Here is a 24,684-nt window from a genome sequence, read left to right as displayed (position 1 = left end):
GATGTCAATAGCAGGCACCGTGAATGTTGTGAATAATAATAATTATAGTAATAATTGTAAATTATTAATATTATAGTAATGCTATTAATAGTAATAATGATAATATCCAGCAATTGGCCAAGTTCCAAGCCAAATGGTTTACACACACTGTCACATTTCTACTCCCAGAAGTCCTGTGAGATAGGGTGGTACCCACTCCGGTATTCTTGCCTGGAGAATTCCATGGACGGAGGAGCCTGGTAGGCTACAGTCCATGGGGTCACAAAGAGTTGGACACAACTGAACGACTAACACTTTTGTCATCTTATAGGACACTGGAGTTAGTAAACTTGGCCCAAGGTTACTCTTAAGTTTTCCTTGGCTGTTTCTACGTGTTTGGAATTGTGCCATGATGGTTGTTGGCGAGGACCCCTTGGGATTTTGCCAGTGGGAAGAGACCCTGTGTTTTGCTTTCTTGGATTTGGCTGCAAAGCACCATTGTCTCTACTCTTGGGTTCTAGCTCTGACTTGTGGTTGGTTTTTATGAAGCTTGGTGAGGGATACCTGCAGAAATCATGGAGCTGGCCAAACCTATCCTGTATTTTCCAATAGTATCCAGAACGTGCCTCCTTTCAATTGAAAAAGACCCCAGTTCTGGGCCCACAGCTGATTTAATCAAGCCTCTTGGTTGGAAGGGAAAGAACCCAAACGTGGACTGGCTTAGTAAAAGTGAGAACTTTATTGGCTGCCGTTACCAACTCCTTTAGGGGTAGCCCTAGTGTCAGCATCCCTGGATACAGAGTCCGCGACTGCCTCCCTCCCTGGCCCAGCCTTGCTCTCCTCTGCTTTGGGTTGCTTACATGTAGGCAGTCTCTGAATGGTGGTAAGATGGCTGCCAGCAGTTCAGTCTCCCTTCCTGCTGATTCAGCAAGCCCAGTGGCAAAACAGTTCCCCTTTGCTAATGATTCCAGCAAAAGTCCCCGGCTTCAAGCTGCGTAACCGAGTTAGAACTTTGTGTCTGTCCCTGAACTTAGTCACTGTGGCACAGCTGGGTCACATCCAGCCTCTGGGCTGGGGCGTGGGGTTGCCTACCTGGAATTATGTAAACTCAGAGTGAGGAAGGGGTGGTTTCCAAAAGGAAATGCTAGGTGTGTTGTTCATTACCCCAAAGAGGCAATAGGTGCCAGACAGGCAGCACCAACAACTCTCCACTCTGTCCACCCGTTTATAACTACAGACAGGTATCCAAAAAGCAGAGTCTCACAAAACGGGAGACTGAGTCATGTGACAACGTTTTTCCCCCATATTTTTCTCCCCTTTGAAGAGGAAGAGCTCTGAACTCTTTCTGGAGTTCAACCTGTAAGATATCTACCAGAGCATATACTAAGTGGTCTTTGTAGAAGACAGATTATCTCAACATGCGTTTCTTGTGGTCAGGCTCAGCCCCATAGGCCCTCCTCAGTGGATGTTCTAGAAGCCAGAACCCAAAGGCTCACATGGAATACAGGTAGCCGCAGCAATGTGATCAGCAGCACCGTTCACTTGGTCTCAATTCCAGTCGTCTATTTCAGTGCCCAGAGGAATGAATTATGTTTGCCTGAATGTTTGTCACCTTGTGTGCTATTAGGTAGAGACCTTGTCTATACAAAGATGAGCTATTTATATGGTGGTTCCCACTGGGATTCAGAAGTCTATTCAGTGTATGTAATGCCCAATAAGAACACCATAATAAATCATAAGAGGCAAAAATTAGACCTTAAAAATAACTTACAAAAACACATAAAAATGACTTAAACCCCTACGCTGCCATAATTCTACAGTACTTTTGTACCATTGCTGTTTTAATGAAAATAGGCAGAATGACAAACAGCTGTTTTCTCTCTTTGGTGTTGCAAATCACCCATGGCCAGCCACAAGATGCTTGTCTGCTGAGCATCACCCACTGAAGCAGGGGTTCCCAGTGTGAAAGAAACCACCAGCTGCTCCTCTGACCTGAGTCATTTCTTTCTCAACGCCCTGCTTGCTCTCAAACTTCAAAGCCCTGTCCAGGAATGCCTGCCCCAGGAGGGCTGGGGGAGTCAGGAGGGAGCTATTTGGTAAGAGCTGGACAGCTCAACCCTGTCGTTCTTCGTGGTCTCTGGTGACAAACACCAGACTGTATGAATTAGTGGCTCACTCCGTTAAAGCTGGAAAAGCTGTTTGATGGTGGCACACGTGGCATGCATGAGTAGGATCCGTAGTCATTACAGCCTTACTCTCTTGCCAGCAGGATACAGAGGTTGAACCCAGAGAGAAACAGCTGGAAATCTGGTGCTGTAGCAGCATCACCCCTAGTCACTCTGCGTCACTACGAGTGCCGTGACCTGGGAGGCCGGAGGAGGAAGCATTTGCTTAACCAGACAGCAGTCTCCTGTGTTTCCTGGTGTTACCCATTGTCTTTTGAGCCAACGGCTCCAGCTCTCTGGGTAGCACTTGCCCCCAGATTGGAAGCTGTAGGCGCTACATAAAATGTTACCTAAAGGCACACATGGAGACGTTTTCCTTGCATTTCCACCAAGATTTCTGGCTCTCAAAAAGCAGCTATGTCCTTGGGTAAGAATTTCCCAGTCACGAGCCTGGGAAGCACCGAAAAGGGAACTATTCATAACCAGAACTGAGTTCTCTTGCGCCCCACTCCCTACACCACTGTTTCTGCTGTTGGGTGGGCAAACTGTATTTTGGCAATTTGGAGTCTCTCACTCTACTCTTAAATTTTATTCTCTTTTGGGTACGTGCTCACAAAATCAGAGCTCTCTCTCCCTTTCCTTCTGCCTTTCTTTCTCTTGGGAGTGATTTCTTTGCTAGGCAAGAGCCTGGTCTCTTCTGTCGTCGCAGGAGGGCTGTCCACGTTGCGTGGCCTCCTCTGGCCTTGCTGGCCTCCCCCAGGGTGCCATGCCCCGGCGTGGGTCCCGTTCCTTACATGTGGGTGTCCTCTGCTGAGGTGGGCCTCTATGCAATGTCTCCCTGCTCTCCGTGCCTTGTCCTCCCCTAGCGTCCTCCCCAGTGCTTGGATTTAGACTTGGGAATAGTCTCTTCCCCCACCCGACATTTGAAGGGGTGGAAACTCAGGCAGGCCCTTGAGACCCTTTTCTCAGCGTGGCTGCCCAACTCGTTAGGTGCCCCGATGTGTGTAGGGGGCTTTCCTTGAGGGGCTCAGACAGGCTCCGGGCATGCAGTGGGCCAGGCTGCACGGGCCACTACCCTCAGACCACCGCAGCCTGTTTCTAATAGGAGAGTCTAGAATGCCTGCCCTCCTCAGAGACCTCTGCATCTGTTCCTTAAACACAGCCCCTCTGATTTCCCTCTCTCTCTGCAGCTCAGGTCTTGCTAGGAAGCTTTGGAAAATTAAGAGAATTTAAGGGTTTCGGCGTCTGCTTTACATTTTTAAAACTCTATTTTGAAACCTCAAGCTCAGCAGCAGCTTACTTGTTTTAACTGTCTCTCCCTCCCTGAGGCAGTGCGTCTTGAAAGGAGGGCCTGGGAGTAAGGGAATTAGACAAACACGGAAGAGGAGCGCCCTACATTTAGTTAAGGCCTGTGTTCTTCTTTCACCTCTAATCTTGTTCTGTGCTCAGAACAGAAAAAGGGATTTGGGTGTCCTTGGTCGAGTCACTGGCCCTCTGAGTTGGCTTCACCTGAAACAGGTTTGAATTACATGGTCATAGAAATGACTCAAAATACAAAGATACAAAGAATCTCTGTTCTCAGCGTAGTTTTGCCATCAAGCTTACATATCCTTTTAAGTGTTTAGCTCCTGACGGGTAATTTTTATTTATTTATTTATTTTTCCCCCACAAAAACTGCACAAAGGCAGCACTCCACAGTCTGGGATGTGAGGAAGAATGCACTCATGGGAACTGATGAATCTGGGCCTAGACCTAGCTGTGTGAACGAGGGACAATCACCGCACCTCTCTGCCATTTCAGAGTTGCTGAGCCAGAACCAGGTAGTGGAGACATGAAGATGTAATGACATGTCTCTTGCTGGGTTGAGCACCTAAAGAGTCAAGACCCTAGTCTATCATCTTCATTTCTTAGGTCCTGGCACACGCGCCCTCTCATGAGTCAGCTGAGGTTAGGGATATGCAAGCAGTGTTCAGACAGGCTGACTTGCTTCCGTACACCTAGACACCAGCTTCCAGTGAGGAAGCATGTGTGACAGATAGATGTCACAGACACCCACTTCCCAGTTCAGAACCCCAGATCTGGGGACAGGCTGCTTTCCATGGATAAACACAGGGACCAGGAAGTGAAAGCTCACATCCAGACTCTAACATGACTCTTTTGTATCAACAAATGAAATGTAAAAGGAAACCAAATCACAAGAAGGATTCAGACAGAGAGAGGCCAGGAGCCAACCTTAATGTGATGGGATGGCATTCAGGCAGGATTATCCTTCTAGTGCTAAGAAGAATTTTTATTTTTCAGGACATCTACCTGTGTAGATAGTAGCAATATTTTTGGCAAACACGAGTCTCTTAATTTCTTGATTTTTGACTTTGGTACTAATTGGAATGATTTATGCAGGACACTGTAGAATTGGCTATATCCAGACCACGTAAACCTCTTCTTAAGTGTATAGGTGCTTCTGCACTTGGGTAATAGAAATGAAAAGCAGTAAAGCATCGCTCACATTGTGTACCTGCAAGTTAGCATGACTTTCCTGTGGGGAATGAGGGTTGATGATAGTGGACAGTGAGGTGTCAATGGCCTGCGGTCAGTGCAGGAACCCAGCCTGGGCTCTGGGCTTCGGGCTGCCTATCTTTGCCCTTCTCTCTCCCCCTGTTTCCTAAGGAGCCTGTTCCTCGGTGGGGCAGTCCTACCATCACTGCCTGTGTCACTCAGGGTCTGAAGGGAGAGTCCTGTCTCTTCTTGCAGGGGCCATCTTCCTTTCACATATGGGAAAAGTAGGCGAGGAGGAGGTGGGGGAGGGGTGAGAAAACAGAATACAACAGTTTTTTCTGAAAGTTCCTCACTTTCTAACAATTGGAGAAGGAAGCAGAGCAATTCTTCACCTTTCTTCAGTTTTGGACACTTGAGTCTATTTCTCAATAGTGTAAATTCTCCCCTGCCCCTGGAATCTTGATCAACCCGTTGGTGGAAAAATTTGAACTCATCATCATTATGTAAGACTCTTCTGACTTCTCAAATAGTACTTACTCTTAAAAAAATCAGAAAACATAGGGGGAAATTACTCCCCAAAAAAGTAGAGGTTATCCCCTCACCTCTAGATGACTATTTTTCGTATTTTGTGTATATTCTCCCAAGATGTTTCCTCTCCGTAAATGTTTACACACGCACACAACAGATCATGCACTGCTCTCTTTGTTTAGCTATGAATTGCTAACACCTTCTGTACAGAACCATCAAGGACCTTTGTAACAGGCACATACTATTCCTTCGTGTGGAACACTGAAGTGTTCGACCAGGTCTTCTTTGGTTGACATTTAGGTTGTTACCAAGTGTTACCTTTTATGAACAATGCTGGTATCCCTGTATGTTTTCATATTCCTCTCTTATTATTACCACAAATAATTCCTGGACAAATGTATTACCAGAAGGTCCTGGAACAATTATAAGTTTCTCCCATGCCTATTTTCTCATGCCACCGTCAATGATTGGTATATGAATGTACTTTGTAACATTTTTACCATCCTGATGTATATTTCACTGGTGGTCTTGATTGGCATGTTTTGATTACTTATCAGATTGAATATATTTTCATGTATTTATTAATTGGTTGTTAGTATTTCTTTTTTTCCTTAGATTATTTTGTTTGCATCCTTGCCCAGTTCCCTGGTGGCTCAGACGTTAAAGAATCTGCCTGCAATCCGGGAGACCTGGATTTAATCCTTAGGTCAGAAAGATCCCCTGGAGAAAGGGAATGGCTACCCACTCCAGTATTCTTGCCTGGGAAATCCCGTGGACAGAGGAGCCTGCCAGGCTACAAATCCATGGGCTTGTGAAGAGTCAGACACAACTGAGCAACTAACAAGAAGTTTTGTTAAGTTGGGCTATGTCAATTTGCTAGTGCCCTTTTTGTACCATAGATTTTAACCTTTTGACTTATACTGCATTTTCCTTTAGTTCGCTGTTCACTGTTTTGGTTCTTTTATATATATATATGTGTGTGTGTGTATATATATATATATATATATATAATTCTTAAATTCTCTTTCCTCTATATGTATGATTTCCTCATTCCATCCTTTCTTAGGTTCAAAGCATGTGTCTTTTTTCAGATACTTTAATATGTGTCTATCATTAACTAACATGCGGAAGTGCATCCCATAGTAGGTTGTATGCAAACTCTCCACCAGGTTCAAGAGGTAGATGATTTCAAAGAGCTGCAAATTGCAAACATTTTAACATTTTTACGTATTTCAGAACTGTCTTTCAAATAGGATACTGCCTTTGCTTTCATGTTTAGAAAATCTCCCCCTACTCCAGGATTCTAAAAATATTCACCTGTATTTTCTTTTACCTTTGTGGTTTATGTTTTACATTTATGGATATAGTCCATTTGGAACTTGAAAGAAATGTATAAGGGTAGGGATTCAGGTTTAATTTTTTTTAACCAAATATCCATGCCATTTATTGAATTAAGTATTCTTTTCTTCAGTGATTTGAAATGACCCAGCCCTATAGTCTTGGGTTTATTTTCAGACTTGACTCTGCTCCACTGACTTGTCTTTTCCTGTGCTGGTATTACAGTATCTTAATTATTACAGCTTTAATCATCCATTTTAACAACTGGTATTGCAAGTGCTCATTTGTTACTGTTCTATTAAAAAATTTTCTTGGCAAGTTGAGTGTATTTATTCTTCCCAGTGAACTTTAAAATAATTTTGTCAAGTTCAAGAAGAATTTCTTTAGTGTGTGTTAGTTTTACAGATTAATTTGTACAGAATAGTCATACTCACACCATCGGGTCTTACCATCCAAGATCATGGGAAATGTCCCATTTGTTCATTCCTGTCATATCATAGTTTTATGATTTTCTTTGTGCAGGGCCTGAAATTTATTTTAGGCTTATTCTGACTGACTATGGTTAGCATATAAGAAAACCATTGCTCTTTGGTGTATTTATACCTATGAATGCATTTTTTTCTTCAAATTTTTTTATTGAACTATAGTTGATTTCGGGCTTTCTTGGTGGCTCAGTGGTAAAAAATCCACCTGCCAATGCAGGAGATGTGGGCTGGATCCCTGGGTTGGGAAGATCCCCTGGATAAGGAAACAGCAACCCACTTCAGTATTCTTGCCTGGGAAATCCCATGGACAGAGAAGCCTTTTAATTTGTTCAAAAAGGAAGTTATATCAGTTGCAAGTAATTCTTATTTCGCCTCCTCCTTCCCACAATTTACTTCTCAATTTGTTATCTAATTGCATTCAGTAGCATTTCCTGAATAACATTTGAATAACTGTTATTCAATGTTTGGGGCAGGAATCTATTCCTGCCTTGAGCTTGACTTTAGTGGGAATGCTACCTTCTTTTACTATTGACCTTGCTGGGGAAAGGTTTGTATCTATATTTTTTATTCTTTAAGGAGCGATTTTGTTTTCCTAAAAAAAAAAAAAAAAAAAAGGATAGATGTTGAATTTTATCAAATACCACTCTACATTTTTGAAGGCAAGGCAAGATGTGTGTGTGTGTGGGTAAGGGTAAGTGGGGGTGAATTTAGCCTGTTAAAATGAGGAATAATATCATTATGATTTTCCAATATCAAATTATCTTTTTATCTCTGGAATCCTAGTTGCTTTTTTGTAATTATGAAAAACACTATTTTTCCTCAAGAAACAGCCTTGAATTTGTACATCTGTGTGATGCTGCGATTATTAATTGGCATTTTTAGCATTCTGTTTCGAAAAAGAGGCCTGATTCCATTAGATTTGTTTTACTAGACTGAGTTACTTTTGCTCAAAGCAGTGCAAGTATCAGGGTGTTTTTAACCCTCTTGTGTCAATTAAGTTTAGCCCATTTTTGGCTCTTCCATGGAATTGTGGAAGGAAAGCCAGAGAGGGGAGGGTTGAGAATCCAGGCTGGGACCTCAATGGCTGTCCATCTGAGCTCAGGGGAGCCTGAACAGGGTTAGATGTATCCAGTTAGCAATCTCCAAGCTTGTCCTCTTTCACCTTCTATGCAGAACACTCAACACTGTTCATTTCACAACTTTACACAGAAGAATAAGCCTCACTTGGCATTGTCAGCCAATCACCAGGTAGGGTAGAAGTTCTTTCTTAAAAGCAGTGAGCCATCAAGTTGGCAAGTGCATAGCCAGCAGGCCCTACTCCACTTCTCTTGAACCTACTGGAGGCCCAGAAGACTTCTAGAGGCCTGACCTGTCTCTGTAAAGAAAATCTTTTACTTGTTTGGTGCAGTGTTCAGTAGCCACTTCAATCCAGTTTATTTTATACTCAGAGCTGAGTCTGTCAGTGGTAAGCACTTAGCTTGTTGCTGAAAGGGGAGGGGAGGGGAGTGGTGTATAAATAATGAGAACACACAGAAACTTGTGCTGTTAACAGCTCTGCTTCAGTAAAGCAGACTTTATTGTGTCGCTGCTGCTGGGTGTGTTTTCCTGTGAAGGCCAGAAATAAAGCACTAGTCTTGTACATGTCTTTTTTTTATTTCCTGCCCCTCAGGAGGATGGTGACTCTCTCATTAATATGAAAGATAAGTTTAAATATTGTTTAATTGTTGCTTTACCATATGATTTTTTTCTATATAAAGAAGGCTACCCTTTCTTCTGGCATCTTAGACTTGAGCTGAAAGGAAGGGCCTGTCTTGATTTACCCCCAGCTGCAGGATGCAGGCAAATCACAGCCCCTCTGAGGCCCATCCTTCCCTCTCTGCACATCATCTCTGGTCTCATTCAGCCTTAAATTCTCTTTCCTCTTATGTTTGATTTCCTCATTCCATACTTTCCTCTGTTCAAAACGTGTATTTTTCCAGATACCTTAACGTGTATCTATCATTAACTAACATGCGGAAATGCATCCCATAGTAGGTTGTATGCAAACTCTCCACCAGGTTGAAGAGGTGGATGATTTCCAAGGGCTGCAAATTGCAAATCATCAAGAAGAATTCAAGTCCCCTGCCTGCTTACTGCTTGGCTGGCACAGTGTTTTATCAGATGTGGAGTTTGAATGCCTTTCTGTGTGGAAAGCATTCCCCAGTTGGCTCCAGGTTCCTCTACAGCCTATGATACAGTCTAATATACTGGGCATTTCACCCACTTTTATTTTGTGTTTGATTCCTGAAGACATTTACATTTACAAATTCTGGTGTGTACCAGATAGAGAATCAGGCCTGCAGGTTGAAATCAGGGGTCAGCCAACTTTTTATAAAGGACCAGATAGTAAATATCTTAGGTTTTGTGGTCCATACAGTCTCTGTCACAACCACTCAGCACTGCATAGTCAGGCTTCTCTGTCCATGGGGTTTCTCCAGGCAAGGATACTGGAGTGAGTTGCCATACCCTCATCCAGAGGATCTTTGCAACCCAGGAATCAAACCCAGGTCTCCTGTATTGCAGGTGTATTCTTCACCAGCTGAGCCACCAGGGAAGCCCAAGTAAACAGGCAGCCATAGATAATAGAGAAACAATGAGCATAATTGTGTTCCAATGAAACTTTGTATGGGGACATGAAAACTTGAATTTCATATGACTTTTTCCTGTCACAAAATATTTGTTTGATTTTTTTTTTTTTTCAACCATTGGTAAAAGCTAAGTATAAGGATGGTGTTTATTCCAGCAGGTCAAACTTGACCTAAGGGTTGAAGTTTGCTAACTCCTGATTTAGATCATCGACCAAAAGCCCCTAATGCTTTTCCAAAGGATCCAAGAAAAATCAAAACAATCCTAGAGCTTTTAGACTAGCAACTCACTTCCAAGTAGATCTATTTTTAAATGCTTGGAAACTGTAAGCTTGAATTATACACATTACATGAATCTAACAAAGGCTACTATTGGCTCTGATTTGCTCTGGGCCCTGTGGGTGGCTTTCTCCTCTCCTAAGCGCTCAGGGAAAAGGAGGTTAGGGCAAGGACAGTACCTGGGTTAGAAGCAACGAGAACAATCACTTGACTACTGTGAGGGGCAGTAAAGAGGACAGCCAGAAGCCAGAACGAAAATGCAGGCAGTGGAAGCAGACCCTGATTACACTCGGAATGTTTGTGAAGCAATAAACATATATACTTAGTAGTTCTCCAGTACACATAGCCGATTCAGGCTTCATGACAATTTTCCACTGACTATCACTTCCATCTTGCTGAAACAGGGAATGCCTTATTTCTTTTCCAGTCTTAGCACATGCTGGAGTGGTCTTCTGACCCATTTTTCCCACAATGGACACAGATTCATTCAAATAAATTAATCCCTCCTCATGATGCACTTGAAAGAAACACGTGCCAGTGAATAACTAAACCACATTACCACACCCTCAAGGAAACTGCCTCTGATGTGCATTTGTCCTGACAAGCATAGAGAAAACACGGAGCTTTTCCTTGTCATCACTTCCCTCCCACCAGATCATCAAGCAGTGAGAGAGGGCTCCAGTGTAGGGAGAACAGAGAGAGGGGTTTCTGTTCTGTTGTTCTTTTTTTTTTTTTTTTTTTTTTTACAGCTTTTCATGCTGTAAATTCTAACTATTCATTATATTTTTTAATGTAACATGTTTAAAAGAACACTTCTCCATAGAGTCTTCATTGAGGTTAGAGAGGACTTTGCTGCTGTCTGATTCTGAAAAAGCCCAGAAATCTTTCCGTGTTCTGGGAAATTCTGAGCAGGATTTGGTCTTATGAGAGACCTGGAGGATGAGAAGACTCAGTGCACAGTTGAGGCGTTTACTAAAAGCTTGGCAGCACAGGGAGCACGAAAGTCAGACATGACATTGTCCTTGCCCCAGGAGGCTCAGACTTTTTGGGTTTTGATAAAACCTGCATTTTGCCTTTTGCTCAAAAGTTCTGGGTACAAATTCTTTTTAATCCAACAGAAGTTACAAAACTGTCCTTTTCAACTCCATGTCTTTGGTGTTTCAGAGGATTTGGCTTGAAGCCCCTTCCTTGCACATCATCCGCCTTGGGTAGAGCTGGGAATGCACAGGCTTGCTATATGGCCTTCGGCTGCTGTGGCTTTTCAGCTTAGAGCTCAGGGAGGACATGTTTCTATTTCGACCTTTGTATAGTGAATCTGTGTATAAAAATTCATTTTGCCCACATTGAGTTTCCCATAAGAGCAGGTAGGTTGTACATGGCATGGTCACTGTTGCTCTGCTTAGAGAGCAGCAAATAAAATCTTAGTCATGTATAGATTGTCACAGAGGTGATAGCGGTATTTTGTTGTTACTCTTGTTATTTTCTCATCTCTGGCACAGGTTAGGAGAAGCTGGGGGAAGGAATCATTTTTGGATGACTCAGCTGCGCCACACTGGGCAGCTCCCAGCCCTTTGAACCTCTCTCTGGGTTCCAAGAAGGTGGGGACAGGAGTGAGACAATATTCACTCCTCACACCTACCTAAGGAGTGTCTGGAGACTTTTGTGGAAACCAGAGTTTGTGCCCTGAGTCTGTGAAGTAGCTGCTTTGGGCTGTGCTTGGAAAGGCGTGAGGAGCAGGGATGCAGGTACCCAGAGCTGGTGGGGGTAACAGTCACAAGAAGAGTAAGTGATTCTCATCTGAAGCAGCTCCTTCTGCCTTTCTGCTTGTGTGTGTCCCTCACAAACGTGGACACAGACTCTCCCCTGCCAGTCTAGGGGGCAGGAGGCCCCCAGTGCTGGCCTGATCATGTCTGGAGGGCGAGGCTTAGCTGCATTTTAAGTGGGACAAGGAAACAGGAGCATGAATCTGAGGAGAGCAACCATAATGGGAGGGATGTGGAAACACTGACGAGTGTCAAGCCTGTTCCCTCATTTGTAAAATGGGCCACCTTCATGGGGTGGCACGTAAGAATTCAGTGAGATAACTCATGTGAAACCGTTAGTCTGTACATGCACTTTTGTCATTCAGTTCAGTTCAGTCGCTCAGTCGCTCAACTCTTTGCGACCCTGTGAACTGCAACACACCAGGCCTCCCTGTCCATCACCAACTCCCAGAGTCCACCCAAACCCATAGCCACTGAGTCAGTGACATCATCCAACCATCTCATCTGCATCGTCCCCTTCTCCTGCCCTCAATCTTTCCCAGCATCAGGGTCTTTTCAAATGAGTCAGCTTTTTGCATCAGGTGGCCAAAGTACTGGAGTTTCAGCTTCAACATGAGTCCTTCCAATGAACACCCAGGACTGATCTCATTTAGGATAGACTGGTTGGATCTCCTTGCAGTCCAAGGGACTCTCAAGAGTCTTCTCCAGCACCACAGTTCAAAAGCATCAACTCTTTGGTGCTCAGCTTTCTTTATAGTCCAACTCTCACATCCATACATGACCACTGGAAAAACCATAGCCTTGACTAGACGGACCTTTGTTGACATAGTAATGTCTCTGCTTTTTAGTATGCTGTCTATGTTGGTCATAACTTTTCTTCCAAGAAGTAAGCGTCTTTTAATTTCATGGCTGCAGTCACCATCTGTAGTGATTTTGGAGCCCAGAAAAATAAAGTCAGCCACTGTTTCCACTGTTTCCCCATCTATTTGCCATGAAGTGATGGGACCAGATGCCATGATCTTTGTTTTCTGAATGTTGAGCTTTAAGCCAACTTTTTCACTCTCCTCTTTTACTTTCATCAAGAGGCTTTTTAGTTCCTCTTCACTTTCTGCCATAGGGTGGTGTCATCTGCATATCTGAGGTTATTGATATTTCTCCCGGCAATCTTGATTCCAGCTTGTGCTTCTTCCAGCCCAGTGTTTCTCATGATGTACTCTGCATATAAGTTAAATAAGCAGGGTGACAATACACAGCCTTGACATACTCCTTTTCCTATTTGGAACCAGTCTGTTGTTCCATGTCCAGTTCTAACTGTTGCTTCCTGACCTGCATACAGGTTTCTCAAGAGGCAGGTCAGGTGATCTGGTATTCCCATCTCTTTCAGAATTTTCCACAGTTTATTGTGATCCACACAGTCAAAGGATTTGGCATAGTCAATAAAGCAGAAATAGATGTTTCTCTGGAACTCTCTTGCTTTTTCGATGACCCAGCAGATGCTGGCCATTCAATCTCTGGTTCCTCTGCCTTTTCTAAAACCAGCTGGAACATCTGGAAGTTCATGGTTCACGTGTTGCTTGAAGCCTGGTTTGGAGAATTTTGAGCATTACTTTACTAGCATGTGAGATGAGTGCAATTGTACGGTTGTTTGAGCATTCTTTGGCATTGCCTTTCTTTTGAATTGAAATGAAAATGGACTGTTTCCAGTCTTGTGGCCACTGCTGAGTGTTCCAAATTTGCTGGCATATTGAGTGCAGCACTTTCACAGCATCATCTTTTAGAATTTGAAATAGCTCAACTGGAATTTCATCACCTCCACTAGCTTTGTTCGTAGTAATACTTTTGTCATTATTTTAGTTTATTTTAAAATTTTTATTTATTTATTTTTGACTGGGCATTTCCTCAATTCTAGGGGCTGTTAATGAACTGGATCTTCATTGTGGTGCATGGGCTTCTTGTTGCAATGGCTTGTGGAGCACAAGCTCTTAGGCATGTCGGCTTCATTACTTGTGGGCTTATTAACCTCGTGGCATGTGGGATCTTCTCAGACCAGGGATTGAACCTGTGTCTTCTGCATTGGCAGGTGGATTCTCAACCACGGCACCACCAGGCAATCCCTGCCATTGTTTTAGAATAATGTGAGTTCTTCTTTTATGAGAAATATAGAAGAACCTGGGATTATTTCATCCAGATAAGAAAAGAGAAAGGCATGATGGCAGTCTTCAGACAGTTAAGGGACTATTAAGTGGCAGAGGGAACAAACTAATCCTTGGGGTTGAAATATGGCCTTCACAGGGAGGCAGGTTCACGTCAGTAAGTGGCTTATTACAGGGGTGCTCAGAGACAAGCAGGCTTCCTTGGCATAGATGGGGCTCTGCCACCAGACTTGTTCAGGCAGAAGCTGGATGGCCAGGCCCTCAGGAACTTGAGGGGAGATGCCAGCCCCTGGCAGAAGGTTGGTTGGATTAGAGATGCTCTGTTCTCTTCCATCTCTACAATGCTAGGAAACTTAGCAAGGGCTAAGGTTTGACTCCTCAGAGAGAACTCATGAAACCAGCAACAGCACAGAAAAAAACTGGAAAATGTAGTCTCCAAGGCTCTTTGGGGATCCACTGGGTATAAGCTCATTTACCTAACAGAGATGAGTCTCACCAGTTTCTTCATGGTATTACTTTGTTAGGGCTGCAATGACAAAGTTCCACAGACTGAGTGCCCTACTAGCGATCCCCAACCTTTTTGGCACCAGGGACTGGTTTCATGAAGGATGAGATGGTTCCCGTGGATGAGATGGTGGGGATGGTTTCAGGATGATTCAAGTGCATTACATTTATTGCACCTTTTAATGCCACGACTGATCTGACAGGAGGTGTTGGTCCATGGCCCAGAAGTTGGGGGCCCCTGGCTTTTAACAACAGAAATTTATTTCTCACAGTTTTGGAAGCCAGGAGTCCAAGATGAAGATGTTGGCAGAGCCAGTTTCTTCTGAGGTCCATCTCCTTGGCTGGTAGATGGCCACCTTCTCCCAGCGTCTTCACATAGCCTTTCCTGTGTGAGGCGGTGACCTAATCTCCACTTCTCATAAGGACACCAGTCATTGGATTAGGGCCCAACCTGATGACCTCATGTAACCTCAGTTAACTCTTTAAAGACCCTGTCTCCAAATGCAGCTACATTCTGACTGAGGTACTGGGTGTTAGGACTTTGATCTCTGAATAGGGGCAGACAGTTCAGCCCAGAACATAGAGGCGTTATCCCTTGAGTCATGGTGATAGGGTAGTCCACCAGGACCAGCCTGGAGAGTTTTGGTGACAGGTCCTTTAACCTCTGTCCCTGATTCCCTCCTCTTAGGTGAACGGCCCTTTCCCTGCACATGGCCAGACTGCCTTAAAAAGTTCTCCCGCTCCGATGAGCTGACTCGCCACTACCGAACCCACACAGGGGAGAAGCAGTTCCGCTGTCCGCTGTGCGAGAAGCGCTTCATGAGGAGCGACCACCTGACCAAGCACGCCCGGCGGCACACAGAGTTCCACCCCAGCATGATCAAGCGATCCAAAAAGGCGCTGGCCAGCCCTTTGTGAGGTGCTGCCCACCTCAGCCAGGGAGGGACAGACCTGGAAGGACAGACTACTCCCAGCGGACAGACAGACACGTGGGAACCACAGCCCCCAGGAGGCCTGCCGCCAGCATAGGAAGCTGCTGTTCTCTGGTCTCCAGTCTAATTTCCCTCTCTCTGTGTTGTTTGTAAAAGCACACTGTAGCCTGAGATCAAAGTCGACACTTGGCCCCCTTGCAGAGGCAGCTCTGAACTGTCTCTGACTGTGGGAGGGAAGGCATATGCTTTTTTTTTTTTTTCCCCTCTCCTTAATTTTTTTGGGGGGTGGTGGTGGGTGGGGGGAGGGAGTAAGGCCAAGACTGGGGTAGAATTTTAAAGATACAACACTGGTGTACATATGTCTGACTGGGTGAGTTGACCTGTGACATCACACAGTGATTCTGGGCCCTTTCTGCTTGCTGTCTTTCAGAATTGTTTTCTTACCTTTTAATGTAATGACGAGTGTGCTTCGGTTTCTTTAGCAAAACCACTCTCTTGAATCACGTCACCTTTTGAGATACAAAACGCCATAGCACAGCTGTCTTTATGCAAGCAAGAGCACATCTACTCCAGCATGATCTGTCATCTAAAGACTTGAAAACAAAAAAGTTACTTATAGTCAATGGGTAAGCAGTCTGAATTTATACTAATCAAGACAAACCTTTGAAAGGTTACACTAAGTACAGAACTTTCAAACCTTGCTTTGTATGAATTGTACTTTTTGAACATAAGCTGCACTTTTATTTTCTAATGCAGAGGATGAATAAGTTAAGTACATGCTTTAAGGATAGAAGCAGACATTCTGTTTGGAAACGCATTATAATCTGCTTATTTTACAGTACATATTTCCCTGTGAAATGGCAAAGATGTGAGGGCAGAATATATACAACAGATGCTGAAGGAGAAGGAGGGTAGTATTTTTTTTTTTAATAAAAAAAAAAACAATTTTAGCTCTCTATTAACTTTTCCAAAATTTCCAATCCTTTTAATTAACCTCATCTTATTGTACCATAATGCCATGAACAGGAGGGCTTTGACTCTGTTGGGTTTTATTTGAATGAGTGCATGACGGTAACTAGCTCTGGGAACGTCTGCTTTCTGGGGAAAAGCCTTGTTGGTTACCATCTCATATTCCTACAAAACTCCCACTAACAGGTGCAAGAGTTATGTAAAAAGAAAAGGGGAGGTGAAATGTGAAAAGAAAAATAATACATCCCTGTAAGTAGTGAGTGCTAAGGGAAAATGCCACAATGATTTCAGAGGAGACTGCAGAGTCGTCTCTCTTAGAAAAGGAAGGCACATGGAACATGCAGGGATGAAAACACATCACTGTATCTTTTGCATTTTGCATCAGTAGCCCCACCACTGTAGATCTTGTATCCAGGTGTCTAAAATGGCCTCAACCACTACATCCATAATATGCCATTTATCTGATAACATAATTTTGGCCTTTATGTGGTCAGAAAAACGAACTGAGTTTTCATCATTAAGAAGAAACCTCAAATAGGGGAGTCAGCAGTGATGGTGGGGGAAATGTTTACATTCCTTTTTTTCATCAGAAACATTTTCTGACACTTTTATCTGATATTTAAAACAGGGAGCTATGGTGCACTCTAGTTTATACGTGTGCTATGAGATGTGTTGTGTAAACCTGGGGTGCCCACCTATTGGTGAACTCAGCATTTCACCTGATACATGCTTGTTTCCAGTTCAGAACCAGTGTGGGCTCCTGCAGCAAGCATGGGTCACAGCTGATTCCAACTTCCAGTACAGTAGCCATCACCTGCACGGCGTTTTTCCTTGATTTGTTTAACCAATGTAGTTGCATTAGTAGTTCTATAAAAAGAACTGCTTTTAACATTAGGGACTGGGATCAGTCCATGGGATAAAAAGGAAAGTGTTTTCTCACGGGAAAACATGTCAGGAAAAATAAAGAACACTTTCTACCTCTGTTTCAGATTTTTGAAACGCTTATTTTAAACCAAATTTTAATTTCTGTGTCCAAAATAAGTTTTAAGGACATCTGTTCTTCCATATGAAATAGGTTAGGCTGCCTGTTTCTTACTGAACTCATGGAATGGTTCTGCTTGTGATCCTCTGCACGCTGCCTTTTAATGAGTGAGGAGTTTGGGGTTGCCTAGCAACCCACTAACTTGTACAAACTCATCTTTCCCTCACAGAACGAAATGAAGGAAAACCAAGCAAAGTCAGTGAAAGACAATCTTTATAGTTTCAGGAGTAAATCTATATATGGCTTTTGTCCAGCACTTAGATGGATGTAAATGCAGCAACTTGTTTAAAAAAAAAAATGCACAATTTACTTCCCAAAAAAAAGTTGTACTTGCCTTTTCAAGTCGTTGAAGAACTCACATTTGATATTCTCATATATGTTATAATAATATAACGTATAAACTCAAGGCTTTTTATTCTTTGTGATAACTCCTGTTTTAACACGTCACAAAACAGGAACCAGCATTCTAATTAGATTTACTCTATCAAGATATGGTTCAAATAGGACTACTAGAGTTCATTGAACACTAAAACTATGAAACAGTTACTTTTTATATTAAAAAGACCATGGATTTAACTTTAAAAAATCCAAATGCAGGATAGTAATTTTTGTTTACTTTTTTAACCAAACTGAATTTTTTGAAAGACTATTGCAGGTGTTTAAAAAGAAAGAGAAATTGTTTTATCTAATACTGTAAGTAGTTGTCATATTCTGGAAAATTTACTAGTTTTAGAGTTAAGAGAACTCCTCTCCTTGGTTAGGGAAGAAGAAAGCCCTTCACCACTGTGGAACGATGCCCTGGCTTTAAGGTGTAGCCCTACATCATGCTTCTTTTGAGAATTATATTTGGTAGTTATAATTACAGAAACTGATTAGTTGTCAGTTTGCAGGTAGATTTAGCACAGTACTCATCACTCTGGATAGATTGAGATGTTCTTTCACCACAGATAAATGATCTGTAACACTGTAAGATACTGATCTTTACAACTGTTTAATCAGTTTTATTTTTGTACAGTATTAGTGACCTAAGTTATTTTGCTGTCCCATTTTTGTAAATCAAATGAAATTATAAGAGGATTCTGACAGTAGGTATTTTGTACATATGTATATAAGTTGTCCAAATAAAAATAATAAATGATAAAGATCAAATTGTTCCAGCCATTTGTGTTCTAAAAGGGGTGTGTTTTTGTCATACTAGAGGTTACCTCTTTAACCAGTGCTCACAGGGTTTTATGATGAGTACAAAGATGATTTACTTAGGCCTTTCAATGTGAGATATTTGTGTAGACCTGTCTGTATTTACTATTCACAGACCTCTGAGGAAGGAGATGGAATGGAGGCTGCATTAAACTACTATATTATACTGGAGGGGAATATTTATATTTTCAGGTAAATCACTTAAAGAGGTCTATAAAGCTTATAACTGTTCTGGGGTACTAGGAACTAGTCAGAGAACATTACTCAGATTATTCTCTTGAGATATGGTATTGATAAGAACTCACAAATCGGAGTCTCAAAGGCAAAACAGTAAAACCATAAAACCAAGTGAAGATGAACACCAAAGTGTGTGTGTGTGTGTGTGTGTGTGTGTGTGTGTGTGTGTGTAATTTCATCTAGATAATCTACAACCTATAATCACAGTGTAATCTAGTATAAGTAGATACTAGCTAGCTAGGATTTATTAAGCTTTCATTGTGTGTCACGGTGCCAAGTGTTCAGTACTTTTTCTCGTTTTATCTTTACAGCAGCTCTGTACAGCTCCTTACGGAAGATACCACTGTTATCCACATATTTCAGATGGGGGAAATGACTAACTTGCTAACACAGTCTAGTAAGTGGTGTAGACCATATTTAAATCTGGATCTGCTGAACTGAAGCCTCCATCTCTCTATGCCTACTACATCAGGTTATTTGCACTTGACCCATGTTATTGAGCAACGGTTAGTGCCACGCATTGTTGTCACTGAGGACACAAAGGTGACAAAAGCACACAGACTCTCTTCATTCAAGGAGAATATATGTTAGGGGATGAAAACCCATAAAGAAGTGAACAAAGTAGCCATATAATTTCAGACGGCGATAAGCAGTGTGATGAAAGTAGAGGCGGGTGACTTGGGTGTTGAGGAAAGCCTACTTTAGGTTGAGTCTCCCTGAGGGGACTTACACATATGAGCTGGGAGCTGGGTGACATGGAGGAGCCAGGCCTGCAGATATGGAAGAAGTGAGAAGAGCCAGTGCGAGGAGTTTGGCAGGAGGGTGATCAGGATTTTGGAGGAACTCAAGGAAGGGGTGGCTGGAGTATAAGCAAGGAAGATGAGAGTGGATGGGGTGGTTGGCACAGGCCAGATCATGAGGCCTGTATTGCAGGTTACAGTGTAATGTTTGATTTTGATTCTCAGAGGGGGCAATCTCATGGAAGGTTACAAGCAGAAGAAGGTTATGATCAGATACACATTTTTCAAGAAGCTCTTTCTGGGTGTGGGTAGAAAATGGATTTTAGAGGGGCAAGAATGGAAGCGGGGAGACTGGTATTAATCCAGGCAAGAGATGATGATTAGTTGGATCAGTGGGGGTAGGAAGAAGTGAATAGTTCCAAAAATGCCTCGGGGGCAGAATCATTTAGACTTGAAGATGTTAGGATGTCAGGGGTGAATGATAAAAAGCTCCAGTCATGACCCTCAGGTTATTATGGCCTGAGCAACAGATTAATGCAGTTGGATGAGGTGGAATAAAGGAGATGGCTGGTGTGAAGGAAAGTTGTAGACTTGTGTGAGGACATATTGCCCGTCAGACATCTCAGGGACATGTTGCGAGAATGACAATTACACATACTAGTTTAGAACTCACAGAAGTATGGACTGGAGATTTGGAAGTCACAGGCATGTTTGAGGTAACTGAAGCCACAGGAATGGGTGGGATCACCTGTGGTAGAGAGAAAGAAAGAGTCTAGAACAGAGGAGGAGGGAGGGGGACAGAAAGGTAGCTGAAGAAGTAACAAAACTTAGAAAACTGCAGGGTCCTAGAATAAAGCACTGGGGTTCCCAGGTGGCTCAGTGGTAAAGAACCTGCCTGCCAAATAGGAGATGCGGGTTCGATCCCTAGGTCAGGAAGATCCCTAGGTCGGAAAGATCCCTTGGAGAAGAAAATGGCAAGCCACTCCAGTATTCTTGCCTGGGAAATCCCATTGACAGAGGAGCTTGGTGGGCAACAGTCCATGGGGTCACAAGAGTCAGACAAGACTTAGTGACTAAACAACAGAATAAGGGATGGGGTGGGGGTGGGGGAAGATTAATCAGTTATGTTGAATGTCACTGGGAGCTGTAGTAAGACTAGTGCTAAAATGTGTCCAAAGTATTGAGATGAGGTATTTGAGGTAACTGGTGAAACTTATTAGTGCTGCATTAGAACAGTGGAAATAGACATCTGGTTGGGGAGGGGGAAGAGTAATTAGAAGGTAGAAAATCATCAAATAGTTATTTCTTGCACAATTTGCAGAAAATTTAAAAAGCAGAAAGAGCCTTGATCAACAGATAGCACAAGATAGGAAAAAGAAAGGAGACACAGAAACAGCCAAAAGTAAGGAAAATAGAATCTACATGGCACCTAAATTTCCTTATTTAAAGTTAGATTTTCAGTTGAATCAAAATATGAAATTGTGTATGTGCATATTTCACAAGAGCTTCACTTAAAATGAAATAACAAGGATTATCTTTATCCAGTAAAAATAAATTATCTTTTTTTTGGCCTCTGCCTTAAGAGTTGTCATATTAAAATCAAAAAAGAATAGAATTTAATGAAAAAAATGGATGAAAGAAGGGATTACTTTATATGGGCACATTCTATATTGAAGATGTAACAGTGGCTAGTAACATTCCATCAAAATACATGAAACAAAAAAAGCCAGGAGAATTTCATGAAAACTACAGAACTGCAATCTTACCTAAATAAGAGACGACTTTGGTAATATGCATCTTTTCAAATATTTATGAAACGTGTTCAAAAATATAAGATACAAGACAATAAATAACAAAGATTACACTTTCTGACTAGCAAGCAGTAAAGGAAACAATTCGTAACAAGCTGTCACTCACCTGGAGCCAGACATCTGGAGTGTGAAGTCAAGTGATCATTACTATGATCAAAGCTAAGAGGCAGTGATGCAATTCCAGTTGAGCTATTTCAAATCCTAAAAGATATGCTGTTTAAATGCTGCAGTCAATATGCCATCTTATTTGGAAAACTCAGCAGTGGCCACAGGACTAGAAAAAGGTCAGTTTTCATTCCGATCCCAAAGAAAGGCAATGCCAAAGAACATTCAAATTACAGTTGCACTCATTTCAAATGCTAGCAAGATTATGCTCAAAATCCTTCGAGCTAGGCTTCAACAGTGCGTGAACCAAGAACTTCCAGATGTACAAGCTGTATTTAGAAAAGGCAGAAGAACCAGAGATCAAATTACCAATGTCCACTGGATCATAGAAAAAGCACGGGAATTCAAAAACATCTTCTGCTTCATTGAGTACACTAAAGCCTTTGCTGTGTGGATCACAACAAACTGGAAAATTCTGAAAGAGATGAGATGGGAATACCAGACCACCTTATGTGCCTCCTGAGAAACCTGTATGCAGAATAAGAAGCAACAGTTAGAACTGGACATAGAACAAGTGACTGATTCAGAATTGGGAAAGGAGTACCTCAAAGCTGTATATTGTCACCCTGCTTATCTAACTTATATGCAGAGTACATCATGCCGAAATGCTGGGATGGATGACTCACAAGCTGAAATCAAGATTGCTGGGAGAAATGTCAACAACCTCAGAAATGTAGATGATACCACTTTAATGGCAGAAAGCAAAGAGGAACTAAAGAGCCTCTTGATAAAGGTGAAAGAGGAAAGAAAAAACTGGCCTAAAACTGAAAATTCAAAAAATGAAGAACATAGCATCCAGTCCCATCATTTCATGGGGAATAGATCTGGAAATAGTGAAAATAGTGACGGATTTTATTTTCTTGGGCTCCAAAATGACTATGGACAGTGACTGCAGCCATGAAATTAAAAGATGCTTGTTCATAGGAAGAAAAGCCTTGACAAACCTAGACAGCATATTAAAAGGTATAAAATAGCTTTGTTTCAACAAAGGTTCATATAGCCAAAGCTATAGTTTTTCCAGTAGTCATGTATGAATGTGAGAGTTGGACCATAAAGAAGGCTGAGCGCCAAAAGAATTGTTGCTTTCGAACTTGTGGTGCTGGAGAAGACTCTTGAGAGTCCATTGGATCTCTCTGGGAGATCAAACCAGTCACTTCTAGAGGAAATCAACTCTGAATATGTATCGGAAGGACTGATGTTGAAGCTGAAGTTCCAATACTTTGGCCACCTGATGTGAAGAGCCAGCTCATTGGAAAAGACCCTGATGCTGGGAAAGAATGAGGGCAGGAAGAGCAGGGGGCAACAGGATGAGATGGTTGGATAGTGTCACTGACTCAGTGGACATGAGTTTGAGCGAACTCAGGGAGATACTGAAGGACAGGGAAGCCAGGCGTGGTGCAGTTCATGGGATTGCAAGGATTAGGACACGACTTAGCATCTGAACAACAGCAACATCTTAATTCTTAGTGAAAGAGAAAATACAAATTGTAATCAGTTTAAGTCAATAAGAGAAAAAAATATATATCCAAAATATACCCGAAAGCTTTACTTAGAAGAAAAATTCAGAGGCTTTGTTGTTCTTTAGTCACTCAGCCATGTCTGACTCTTTGTGACCCCATGGACTGTAGCACACCAGGCTTTCCTGTCCTTCACCATTTCGTGGAGTTTTATTATATGTTTTTATTATTATCCATTAAAAATAAACCAAACAATCAGTTCAAGAAGCAAGGAAGTGAATAAAATCTGGGAAAAGCATGAAGGAAGAATAGATTAAACCTAAGAGGTAGATCTGTGAAAAGACCAAAAAATGTCCCTTTTGACAAAGCCAAATGGCAAAATTAGAAAATCTAAATAAATGCATGATACTACAAATGAAAATAGATTAGCTGTAGATATTATAAAATAATAATTTGGGGTGTTTTGATTAAATGACTTTCTTAGGAAAAGAACAATTTTGATGAATAGTACAGGATAGACCAAAAAGTATAAACAAAGTTAACAAATGTCAGAGAATTTCAGCACCTAGATAATTTTATAGGCAAAATCTTTAGGAACTAATATCTTCTTTAGAATTTAAACTGTTAGAACATAAAGCATAGGAAATGATGGGAAATATTTCAGTTCATTTAGGAAGCTAGTTTAACCCTGACTTAAAAGAATCAAGAATATTTTGTAAAAGAAAAATAATATAGGAGAATTTGCTCTACCAGGAATTACAGCTCATTTTAAACACAGAAGAATTTAATATATAAGAGTGACCCTCCAAGTCAATGGGGAAAGCATGAATTAGCCATTGTGTTTAGCAAGTTAATTATCTAAAAACTATATACCAAATTAACTCCTATATTAATTAAATATTTAAATAGAATTATTAAAGCACTTGAAAATATAGGTGAAGATCTATATTCCTCAAATCATCCTTTGAGAAAGAACTCAAATATGCAAATCTAAGAGTAGAAGTCAATAACAGAAAATTAGTAGATTTAACTAATAATATGAAGCTATTTCTTAAAAATTAGCCTATACAAAATTGAAAGGTACAGATATGGAAAAGTGCACCTCAAAAGGGTTAGTATCTTTAATATATATCTTCTTACAGGTCAGTATAAAAAACATTTAGAAAAATTCAAATAATATGAATTGACACTTTAAAAAATGATAAAAATAGTCAAACATTTAAAAGTGTTCACTATGCTTTCAGTCAAAACCACAATATTAAAAAAATGAGTTACATTTTGGAGAAGGAAATGGCAAACCACTCCATTATTCTTGCCTGAAAAATCCATGGGCAGAGGAGTCATGGGATTGCAAAGAGTTGGACATGACTGAGTGACTGAGCAAACAGTTGTATTTGCCAGGACAATTAGTGAAGATTTAAAAAATAAAGCACCCATTTTGTCAGAAATTAGGAGAGATGGGCACATTGTTAGCAGGAATCCAGACTGGCACATGTTTTCTAGGAGACAATTGGGCCATAGAATTAAAAACTATAAAAATGTTCTGAAGACTTAAAGAAGCAGTGTCTGGAAGGGAAGTTGATATGGGGCATCCACGCTCCTTATATTGTCCCTGTTCCCCTTCACTCCAGCTCACTCAGGCTCTCATCATGTCCCACGTATATTCCTCGAATAGCCTCCTAACTAGTACAGTTTCCTCCACATTTTCTTTTAACATGATCATCTGCTTTGCCATGTTGGTGTTCTAAATATAAACCATCTATGTTCTTTTGTTTTGCCAGTACCTCCCATGTTCCCATCACTTAAAGGATTAAGGTCAA

General features: G+C 41.7%; 1 protein-coding gene across 3 annotated transcripts in view; it reads left to right on the top strand.

Moving 5' to 3' along the window:
• The window catches only part of KLF9 (KLF transcription factor 9), a 101,210-nt gene that overhangs the window by 9,792 nt on the left and 66,734 nt on the right, over positions 1-24,684 (top strand). For 2 of the 3 annotated variants that reach the window (XR_008199808.1, XR_008199807.1), the window contains exons 2-5: positions 15,003-15,360; positions 15,729-15,872; positions 18,570-18,646; positions 19,003-19,088. Coding sequence is in view for 1 of the 3 variants with exons in the window: in XM_052644502.1 (XP_052500462.1) it covers positions 15,003-15,232 (230 nt within the window). In the remaining 2 variants the exon portion in view is untranslated. Of the gene's footprint in view, positions 1-15,002; positions 15,503-15,728; positions 15,873-18,569; positions 18,647-19,002; positions 19,089-24,684 lie in introns of those variants that run through there. The other variant, XM_052644502.1, reaches the window with a different exon arrangement.

This window comes from Budorcas taxicolor, chromosome 8 (genome assembly GCF_023091745.1).
Source record: "Budorcas taxicolor isolate Tak-1 chromosome 8, Takin1.1, whole genome shotgun sequence".
Classification (NCBI taxonomy): Eukaryota; Metazoa; Chordata; class Mammalia; order Artiodactyla; family Bovidae; genus Budorcas; species Budorcas taxicolor.
This window is presented reverse-complemented; position numbering and strand designations above follow the sequence as displayed.